Genomic DNA, 10,942 nt, shown 5'->3' with positions numbered 1-10,942 from the left:
GACGCCAGTGCTGCCGGCGTGTGGCGGCGCCGGGGCCCGGCCTGGTGCGGCCAAGCGTCGCCCTCGGGAGTTTATAAATGGTGGGGTGAGGAGGTTCCCTGCCGCTCCTCTGAGGTGCGGTGTGAGTACGGTGAGAGCTGGAGGGTGGAAATCCTGACCAAGGTGGAAGGAGAATAAAGCCCCGGCTGAGGGGGTTCAGCCTGGAGAAGAGGAGGTGAGGGGAGACCTTATCCCCTCTGCAGCTCTTGAAAGAAGAGGGTAGAGAAGTGGGGATCTGTCTCTTCTTGCAAGTGACAAGTGATAGGATGAGAGGAAATGGCCTCAAGTGGTGCCAAGAGAGGGTTAGTTTGGATATGGGGAAATATTTCTTCACTGAAAGAGCGGTCAAGCACTGGCAGGGGCTGCCCCGGGCAGTGGTGGAGTCCCCATCCCTGGAGGGATTCAAAAAACCGTGTGGATGTGGCACCTGGGAACATGGTGGGTGTGGAGGTGTTGGGTTGATGATTGGACTTTATGATCTTAGATGTCTTTTCCAACCTTAATGATTCTGTGATTATATGAAACTTCTTATGCTTTTCCTATTTTACCAGTTATCCCCGAGCAACAGGCAGGGTACAGGAAACAGCCCCTGGTGTCATTTTGCGCAGTCCCGAGTGTCTGTAAGTCTGCACATACCCACTGCTCCTCTGGCAGCCGTGAATGCACACGTCTGGCTCAAGGTGCTGCTGTTTATTAGAGCTGGACTGGTGCTGTGGTGAAAAGGGGATAATGTAATGTAATAATAAATGTAATGTTTGCAAGTGGCCGTTCTGAAGCAGCAGCTCACACCTGCTCTGGAGCTGTATGGAGAACAGCGAGCATGCCAAGTGCACTTAGCTGTGCTGGCCTGGCGTGATCCTGGCAAACGGTCACTTCCAATTAATGCCCCTCTTAACATCTGGGGCATTAACATCTCACCAGTGAGCTGGCCTTGGGCGTGGGTTAGGAGGAGGTGGTTTGGTTTAGGTTACGGCTGGTGGTCTCGCTTTATTTTGTATTTTGGTCTCTATAGAAAAATGGAAAGATGTCACGCGAGCTTTGTCGTGACCTGTTTTGGTTTTTTTTTTCCATCCTGATGGTGTATGTCACGAGTGCACGCTCTGGGGCTAAAGCCTCTCCCCCTCCCAGATGTTTCCGCACAGAATCACAAGTTTCTTTTGCAGAAGCAGAAACTGAGGTCGATATGCAAAAGAAAATACGTGCGAGGCCAATGTCTGGCTGGAGAAATGATCTGAAGGTGGATGGGAGAGACTGCAGGGCTCGCAGTTATGTTTAAGTGAGAATAAACACTTGCCGTGGATGTGACTGAGCAGCCTGAGCTGGGCTAAACTGTGTTCAGCTCGTCCCCAAGTTCTCTGGATCCTTTTTGTTTCAGCTCCTCCCCATGGTGGGAAGCTGAGCTGGGAGGCTCTTTGAGTTGAGCCGCTCCACTAATAGGTATTTATCAAAAAAATTGTAAAAACAAAAAAACCCCAAGTCATTATTGCTGGCGTCAAGGCAGTGTCACGTACAGGTCTGCGGAGTGAGAAGTTGTCATCCTTTGGCTGCCTCCTCTTGTCAGAATCTCTCTGGGGACACTTCAGTGGTGGTGGTTAATAGCAGCCGTTAGCTCGGCCGTGCAGTAAAAGCCCTTTTTCTTCTGCCACAGCCCTGTCCTTTCCCCTCTGCTCTCCTCTTGGTGTTGGTGATGGCCTTTGTATGAAGAGGTGCGTTGTGCTGAGCTTCCAGCCAGGGCTCTGGGCTCTGCAGAGGGGTCAGGATTCTTCAGAGGCATCTCCTGAGCCCTCTCCATTTATCTCTTCGTCCTCTCATCTCAGATGCACCAGTGGTCTTGGCAAAGTGTTTCCATAGTTCCCAAGGCTCCCATCTCCCTGTGATGTTCTTTTAGGTTTTACACTGTGTGTTAACTTTCTCCTTGATGCTCCGTGAGATGATCCAAGCAGTGTCTGACACTATTACTATTTATTTCCCTTTGAAAGGGGAGGGGATGATGAAAAGAGGGGTAAAGAGCAAGCTTCGGGAACTTCTCACCAGTTGACACAAGTTTTTTTGCTAACCTCTCCCATGAGCGGGTAGCTTGATGTCATCGTGCTGCCTAAGCACAAAGGCAGAATGCATCTTGTTTATGCCAGCCCAATGATCTTCCTGTAAGTGTTTAATGGTGCCAGTATGCCTCCCTGTCCCCTTTTGGAGTCTCTTCCCTCTTGAAATACCTCTGTGCATCGTGTCATTGCTGGGATGGAGTGATGGTTGGGCTGTGCTCAGACCAAGCCATGGCTGATCTTGTCCTGATGCTTTGCCCGGCTCCGGGTGCTGCCAGGTTGGTACTTTTGGAAGTACCAAACGCATGGGTGCGAGGCTGCGCTTCCCTGCTGCTGTTTGCTGGGAAAACCAGCTGCTCAGCACTTGCTCCTGCTGCCTGTGGCTGTTTGGGAGCTGTTAACCACTTGGTCTGTCACGTATGAAAGCTTTTCAGCCCAAGCGGTGTTTGTGATGGATGACCCATCAGGCGGGAGGGATCGGGTGCTTTCCTGTGCTTAGATGTGCTATTGCTTGAAGGAAGGCTCGTGCAGGAAAGAATCCTGGCCTGAACCTCAGCAGGCTTGGATTTCATGTCTAACTCCGTGCTGCCTCACTGGAATTGCAGAGCAAGGCAGTGGTTTAGTGGAAATGGCAAATTGAGAGCGAGGTACTGTTGTAATTATTTAACTTCTTTAAATGCTGGTCTCGCTGAGTTAGAATGGCACCTCAAGTAGCCACTACGTAGTGTCCTAATATTACTGATGGATGAAAACTACTTCATAATTTAAGTTAGACTGTTTTTTATAGGGAAATGTAGGGAAGAGTATCTGCCTCCTGTTCCACCCAGGCAGGGCCTAGCACACTGGGGATGCAGCAGTCTAAAGCATAACCATTAATAATACAGTGGGTATTATTCAAATGAAGGCTGCCACTTTTCCTTTGTGGGAATAAACCCCTGGGTAATCACTGCACGTACTTATCTGTTCCTATAATTGCTTTCTGCAGAATCACTTCAAAACAAGCGGTGCTGGCAGGATGCTGCTCTCCCTGCTCTTCCCCCGAGTGAGCCCAAGGCCCCTTGGATGCCTGGTCCGGGACTTGCACCGTTGCAGATGGGGGTTGCATGGGCAGAAGAGGACTGGTTGTCCCCGCAGGGGTCTGCAAACTGCACGGGCAGCCTACAGCAGTGACGTTACCCCTGTCTTCACCAGGGCTTTGGCTTTTGGTGATAAAATCGCCATTATTGACCAAAACGGTGAGCACACTTACAGGGACCTTCTCAGCCAGAGTCTGCGCTTGTCCCAGGAGATCTGTAGAGCTCTGGAGTGCTCCAGCAGGGACTTGAAGGAGGAGAGGATCTCATTTTTGTGTCCTAATGACGCCTCGTATGTGGTGGCCCAGTGGGCTTCCTGGATGAGCGGGGGCATAGCAGTGCCCCTTTACAAGAAACACCCTGTGCAGGAGCTGGAGTACGTGATTCAGGATTCACAGAGCGCTCTGGTCATCGCAGCAGAGGAATACATGGGGAAAATAGCCCCTAGCGCTGAGAAGCTGGGAGTCCCGGTTCTGCCACTTCCTAGGTCTTGCAGTGATGGGTCTGCAAGTCATACAGCAGTGGAAGAAAGTGCCTTGACAACCTGCTCCTCGTGGAAAGACAGAGGAGCCATGATCATCTACACTAGCGGGACGACAGGCAGACCGAAAGGTGTCCTCAGCACCCATGCGAACGTGCAAGCTGTGGTGAGTGCTGCTTTCCCTCTGCAAAGCTCACGGCAACTTACAGAGGCCTTGGCCTTCAGAGGGGATTTGGGGTTGCAAAGCCAAAGCACAACACAAATTCCTACACAGAGCTGTGGGGCTTTATGCCCAAAGTCCTCAGCACTTTAAGGTGAACATGCAGAAGAGAGTTTGAAGCTCTAAACCTTGTCCCTTTGGTGTGGCTGTGCTGCTGTGGACTCTTCTCCCTGCTTTCCTGGAAAGCAGAAGGGATGAAACTTGTTGTAAAAAGCCTGCTTGCTCTGCAGGTTGCTTTTCTTCCACCATGACTAGGAAAGAATCTTTGCCCCTAATTGGAATATAACTTAGCCCAGCCCTGTGTGAAGTCTGTGCATTATTCAGCTATATATCCCCAAGGCAAAAAATCCATTAGCTCTCTGAGCCAAAAGGAATTAAAAGTTTGCCTGAGCATGCTGACTACCTCACCAGTTGGTTATCGCTGCCTGCAACTGATAGACTCGTGCCATTAGGGAAAAAAGGGCAGGGAATACATCGTGCCTTGAGGATGCCTCCGAGGGCTTGCGTTGTTCTGGGTGCTCAGAAATGCAGTGATGGGAGTGGTGTGAAAGCCTTGATGGATGGAGCCAGGGCTGGGCTATATCAGGCAAAGAATCTGTTCCCTTACAGATATGCTGATCGTTTGGGAGGCGGCCTGAGCAGTCGCCACCTTTTGTGCTGCCTTGCAGAAAGCCTAAAAGCTGCTCCCTGCCCTGTGGAAGAAGAGGGCTGTGAATTGCATGACTGAATTCCACTGTTGAAATGCTTTTGTATTTTTAGATGGCTGGAAATAAGCTTTCCAGTTGCTGGGCTCTGAAGGGCATTGTTCACCCGGAAGCCTGAGTTCTGACACTTTAGATAATTATCCCTTCATAGCAGAGTGTTTTAGAAGCTTGATATACTGATATTTTTTTATGTACATGAAACCTGTTTTTCTGTTTATCAGACAATGATTTTCTGCTCCTGCCGATGACCCCTTACAGGTGCTAAAAGCCCAATGTCACCAGTGTTCAAACTATGCCAGCAGAGTTCTGGGAAAATCAAGGTTTTGGTTCCTATTTCTGCACAACTCTGCAGCAGGAAAGATTTTTGTGCCCAGACTTTGTTGCAGGGGGTCTGGGATTTCTGCTGCCAGCCGTGCCCAGCGTTTCTGGGGCCTGCATACCTCGAGTTTTTGGAGCAATGTGAGTCTTTCCCCGTGCCCTAACGCTGTGTTTTTCTTCTGCAGACCACAGGGCTGGTTGAGAAATGGGAGTGGAAGAAGGAGGATGTCATTCTGCATGTGCTTCCTCTGCATCATGTCCATGGGGTGATCAATAAGCTCCTCTGTCCTCTCTGGGTGGGAGCAACGTGCATCATGTTACCAGAATTCGACGCACAGATGGTAAGCCTGGAGGGATTGCGTGTTGTCTTTGAAATTCGGCAGCGAGACCCCGTGCATTGTAATTAGAGCAACTTTGGAAGTAAGTTGTTAGAGAATCCCGGCCTCTTTAGCCACTGGCTGTTCACAAACTGTTAAAAAAAGCTTTTAGCTGGACACTCAGTCTGGGGTAAACGTCCTCTTCTGGAGGCTGCAGCTTGTTTAAGCGTGATGTACGTAATCGTAACACTCTGCTGCCCCCCCTCCTGGTGGTGAGGGTCTCTGACTGGAGGTGGGCCCTTTGAAGGACCTACTAACAGCATCTACACCCAGAATAAGGGTTGTTAATATTCTAGTACCAGGGATTTTCTCTTGCACGTTAGCTGTGCGCTGCCTGAAGCTATGCTGCTTGTCGGATATTTAACTTCTAGTAGCTTGTGTTTTCCTCTCCAATCCTATGTCCTCAGTGTTTTGTATTACATTACATGACAGAACACAGCTTTTGAGTTTCTTGCTGAGAAATACTGGTACTCCTCGCTTGCATGGAAACATTGCTTTTCCTCTGTGGAGAAACAAGTGTTAACAGGTCTGTTGGTTTAGACAGAGCAATATGAGAGAGAGTTTGCAAATCAAGAGCTTCTTGCAGCCTTGCAGGAAAAGTGACGGGAGGGAAACGTTACTTAAATGCAGTAGAGACGTGTTTATAATGTTGTTTTCTAGCTGAGATGGGAAATGCCAGTCCCAGTGCTCTGCATCTCTTTTGTTTCTTGCTGCGGTAGGAGACAGGGCACCTAAAGAGAGGAAGAAGAGGGACTTAGAAACAGGGCAGTTAACATAAGGTGGGACAACTTCTGCAGTTATTGGCCCCTGGGATCCAGGGGATCCATCTGTGCCTCCCAGTGCCGTGGGTGATGTGAGAGACGCTGGAGTCTGCAGCGTCACTGTCAGGGGAGCAGTCGGGTTTGCAGGTGCTGGTGCCACCTCATAGCAGAAAGGAAACGTGAGTACACAACTCCCTGGGAAAGTGAAAAGAGCTTTTCAAGCCTGTGCTTTGCAGCTAAACAGCCTGCTTTACCTGGTCATCTTTGTTTAGATTTCTTTGTTCGTATACTGGGTGGCCTCGTCACACTGAAGGGAGAAAGTGCGGAAGATGTGGGATACACCCAAAGCCTTTGTCTGTGAGGGGTGAGGGTGAGCCCCGTCTCTGATCTGAGCGCCTGCAGGACCGTGTGATTCTTTGTTGCTTATTTCTGCTTCACGGAGAAGCAACCACAGAAAATGCACACTTCCTTTCTTGTTTCAGGATAACCTCGACACCTGAACATGCAGTTGCTGCCCAAGCACTGATCTTTTGGGGGAAAACAGCCCCAGAATCCCAGTTAGGCAGCTCTGCATTTGCATTTCCAGGGTGAACAGGTAGGATGCTGTGGTAGAAGGCAGGAAGGTCCCCTGGCAGCTGTAGCCAGTGCTGCCTCCTCGATGGTCACTACCAAATTTGATTCCCTTGTGTTTCGTGTACCACCCCAAAAGCTCAGGGTGCAGCAGGGACGTGTGCCCCACCAAAGCCGGGGCTCGGAGCGTGCCCAGCCCTGGTGCTGCTGGTGAGGTGGCAGAAGAGCGCGCTGAAAGCAAAGCCGAGCCCTCTGGAGGGCGCGTTTCTCCACGTCCTGTGCCACCGGTGATTGATTGTCCCTTATACCCTTGCGTTTTTCTCCGCTCTCTCCCGACATCTGCAAATCAATGAGGTGAGGCTGAAGGATGGGTTTGGGTGCAGGGGGGGGAGCAGCACACCCTGCCTGCCTCCTCTGATCAAAGCTCTCCCCCAGCTGTGACAACCAAGGGCAAGCAGGGACAGCGGTGGAGGACGGCCGCTTGACCCTGGAAGTTGAACTTGGGCAGGGAGGTAAGCGAGTGCTGTTCTGAGGGCTCTCAGGTGCATTCAGGCTCTGAAGGATGTAATTTGCTTTTTTTATATATATATATTTTTTTTAAAGTCCCTTTATTTTTTTTTCCGAGGGCCTCCCCTGGGAGCCGAAAGTGGTTTGATCGACACTACAAAGAAAGCACATGAGGGTAAATAAGGCTTTCTTGTGGAGTTTAATGCAAGCTGCCTTTCAGTTCCAGTCTATTTTCACCAGCTGTTTACAAAATGCCCTTTGCTACTGAAATCAGCTTTCAGAAAAGCAGCGGAGTTTCAGTGGAGGATTTTGCAAAAGGAGCCTGAGTTTTGCTGTGTGCTTTTTTTCCCCCCCCCTTTTGCTGCACCTCGAGAAAGCAGCCAATTATAGTGTGATATAAAGAAACTCGAATGGCAGCTAAAACACTTGACAGGCTGATCAAAACAAGGCTAGGAACTTACTCTCAACCTGCTGCAGACATATTTAGCCCTGAGTGATACTGGCAAGGGTTCAAGAGAAACCGCAGCAGCATGCCCAATGTGTGTTTGGTTTCTAATCACTAACACTTCATTATACAAAATAAATACTTTATTATTACGGTGTTTATTAAATTACATAATTTGCGGCGTGCCTTATAGTCGTGGATGCAGATGCTGGTCTGGTTTTGGTGGTGGTAATAATGCTCTTTATTTTTTTTTCCTTAGTTAGAAGACATTTCAGGCCCTGGACCAAGGCTCTTTGCTTGTTGCTCCCTGCAGTGCAGTGTTAGGAGGTGGCATCTTTCAGACCCTTCAGTCTGTTTTTGGGAGCTGTCCAAGGAAAGGTTAAAAATCGAGCCTGTGGATTAACCCCAGTGTCCTGACCAACATCCCTTCTCTCACTAAAACAGCATCTGATGTCCGTGGCTGCACGCAAGCCATTGCTGAGGCCACGAGGGCTCATTAAAGTGTATTGAGATGCCTCAAGCGTGAAAGTTGCTGCATAAAATCAGGTTCTTTTTATTAAATGAGGACATCCATTACTTTGCACTAGCTACTGTACATGTTATAATTCACTTTATAGCACCATCTGTTAAGACTGTCTTGCTTAAGCTTTTTCGTAGCATCTTTTTATTGTTAGTTATTAAAAAATATGACTGCATCTATTAATCACTTATTAATAAAGGGTTTATAAATGGACCCTTAATTTCCAGCGTTGCAGTCCACTTGTACGTGACGTGCTGAGTCCTCTGGTGCATGTACTCCTTGGTGTGCAGCTTGGCTTTCTCAGGCTCCTGCTCGGAGCCCATGGGAGCAGCACCCAGTGCTCCCAGCTGTGCTACTGGTGCTGACTGTGGGGAGAAGATTCAGGACTGCTGTGGGCACATGGGAGTGGGCAGGAGAACATGAAAGTGCATTCCTCCTACCAGCTGTGTGCAGCAAGGATGGCTATGATATTACTTTTACTTTTTCAAGTAAGGGTGAGAACTGAGAGGGCAGAAACCTCCTGCAAGCTGCAGCCTATGTGTCCACATACAATCCTTCCACCAAAACTTGCTTCTAAGCTGAATGTGCTTGCCCAGCTGCACCGTTCCTGCTTGCAGGCAGCCAGCATTTCTCCTTTCAGCTGCTCCTGAACCTGTTTGAAATGCCTGCCTTTTATTCTGATGCAGAGTAGAAATTTTAAAGGTTTGTACAGTTTTAGTGCAAATTGGTGGCTGGAAGGTAAGAGATGAATGCCTCTGCTTGAGGAAGGAGTGCAAGGTGAGCCTTCTTACTGGGCACCAGGGACGAAGTGCTTTTTGAAGGCCTCTGTGATTGTCTTCCTCTCTGTCTCCCTTCCTTGCATCTTCTCCGTCTCCCTTCCCAGCATCGATTCCAGCTGCTAAGGCTGAGCACACCCTGTGCTGTGACTGGTACTCGATGGAAATGTCAACGAGTCTGGAGAGACAAACCCAGGAGAACCCAGGTGTCCTCTGTGCTGGCACTTCTGCCATCACAGTCACACATCAGTGTCCCTGTGCCACATCAGGACCTGGCTGTATCAGGCACCCTGAGGACAGGAGGTTTTTGGAGTCGTGAGGTCAGTGTCTGCTTTGCAGGATCCTCTGCTGAGGTTTTTGGCTGATGTGACTCCTCTCTGAGTGTGAATGACGGGACCTGCTTGTCTTTGCCTTGGACCACCTCTGATCTCGCCTTAAGGGACATGTGTTCTCATAGCAAAAGGCTTCCTGCCAGCTCTTCGCATTGAAAAATGTGAGATCAGATCCCAGGAGGTCTTTCAGCCTTAAGTGCAGGAGGGGAAATAAAAGTACTCGAAAACATGAAGGAAGAATCTTGCTCTGAGTGATGGGGGAAGCTTCTGGGGATCTCAGCTCTGTGTGACCCAGTTGTGGTGTGCGCTGCCCGCTCGGCTCTGCTGGGCAGGATTCGAGCTGTGGTGGTGCTGCCTGCAGAGTGACAACGCTGTCTGTGCCCTGCAGCCCCTTCCATGAGAAATGTTCCAAGATGCAGATTTATTGCCCTGAAGTCCCCAAACGAGCGGTTGTTTTGGAGCCAGCATTGCTGCCTGTCTGACTTAAGGTGCCTCCGAGGATCAAGCCCTCTAAAAATCATACTCGGTTTTACGATGTCACATGCAAAGCCATCCAAATTGTTATTTTCACCCTTCTATCTAGGGAAATGGGGACAAGGAGTGCCCAAAGCTGGTGTGGGATTTGGGTTTAGCTTCACTCCCTGTGCTGCGGTTGTGGTGGCTTTTCCCCATGGTGAGAAGGTGTCACAGACCTGATGCTCCTCACGCTGCTGCACATGAGGTGTTGCTCCAGGGTCACTGCTGCATCGTATCGTTACACTCCTGATTTCCTCACGAAGATGAGCAGCCTGTGAGCAAAGTGTCCTTGCTGACACTGTTATCTGTGCGAACCAGGCAAGACTGGAGCTGGGCACTGATGTTTTCTACCTTTGCTGGGCTGTGCAGGGAGATCTGTGGCTCCATAGTCACGGTTGCCTCCGGGAAGGAGAAGCATGCACCGCAGTGAGCCTCTCCCCTGGATCTGTCGCTTCTGCAAACATCACTCTGGGCAGCTCTTCTGGTTTATTTTCAAAAGAAAAGCAAACCCCAAGCAGAGGAGTCTGATCTCCAATAACCAAGCACCGTAGCGCGCTGGGGATTGCCCATCCAGTTTCAGCTGGAGAAAGGCAATTGTCTTTTCATCTGCTAATGGGAGGCTTCAGAGGAGTAATTTTATTTCAGACTCAAAGCAGAGTCGGTGGAGGGAGGAGCAGGTCGCTAGTGAATGGATTACGTTTGATCGCTTCTCGCAGACCTTGCTTTAAAAAGTTAGAGGTTTTTCTTCCCATCTCCCCAGATCTGCCGTCTGTCCTCAGCATCTGTTGCGGAGTAATGTCTTTTGATGTGTGTGGGGAAATATAAGAAATGGAACCAGAGCCTGTCATATTTACTTATATTACCAGGTCCCAGGGAAAGCACTTGCTCCTCTCAGTATGCCTACAGCATAGGAAGGGTTTAAAAGCTTCAGCCTGGAATGCAGAGGGGCCATCAAACGGCACTGATGAATAAATGATTAAAACCAGCGTCGTGCAGCGCGCAAACGGTTTGGGGTTATAACAAACATGAGACAAAGCCACCAAGGGCCTGGTTTTCCCTTTGAAGAGAAGGATGTTTGTGCATTGTTCATAGCTCCATCCTTAGCAGAGAGCAGAGCTCCCCGTGATGCTCTCCCACCTCACGTCGTGTCGTTATTGGGGATACACCAGTGTTGAATATGGGTTCGTGGCCCTGCCATCCCTTTGGTGCTTCTGTAGAGTTATGGGAGCTTTCTATCCTCAGCATTAGGTGCAGGATCTTA

General features: G+C 49.6%; 1 protein-coding gene across 1 annotated transcript in view; it reads left to right on the top strand.

Moving 5' to 3' along the window:
- Positions 1 to 3,096: 3,096 nt before the first annotated feature.
- ACSF3 (acyl-CoA synthetase family member 3) overlaps positions 3,097 to 10,942 on the top strand; it is a gene marked incomplete at its 3' end in the record, with an annotated part of 30,273 nt that continues 22,427 nt past the window's right edge. The window contains exons 1-2 of the mRNA XM_010185432.1: positions 3,097 to 3,801; positions 5,063 to 5,218. Of these exons, the coding sequence (XP_010183734.1) occupies positions 3,097 to 3,801; positions 5,063 to 5,218 (861 nt within the window). The remainder of the gene's footprint in view (positions 3,802 to 5,062; positions 5,219 to 10,942) is intronic.

Source organism: Mesitornis unicolor, unplaced genomic scaffold (genome assembly GCF_000695765.1).
Source record: "Mesitornis unicolor isolate BGI_N332 unplaced genomic scaffold, ASM69576v1 scaffold6815, whole genome shotgun sequence".
Taxonomy (NCBI): domain Eukaryota; kingdom Metazoa; phylum Chordata; class Aves; order Mesitornithiformes; family Mesitornithidae; genus Mesitornis; species Mesitornis unicolor.
This window is presented reverse-complemented; position numbering and strand designations above follow the sequence as displayed.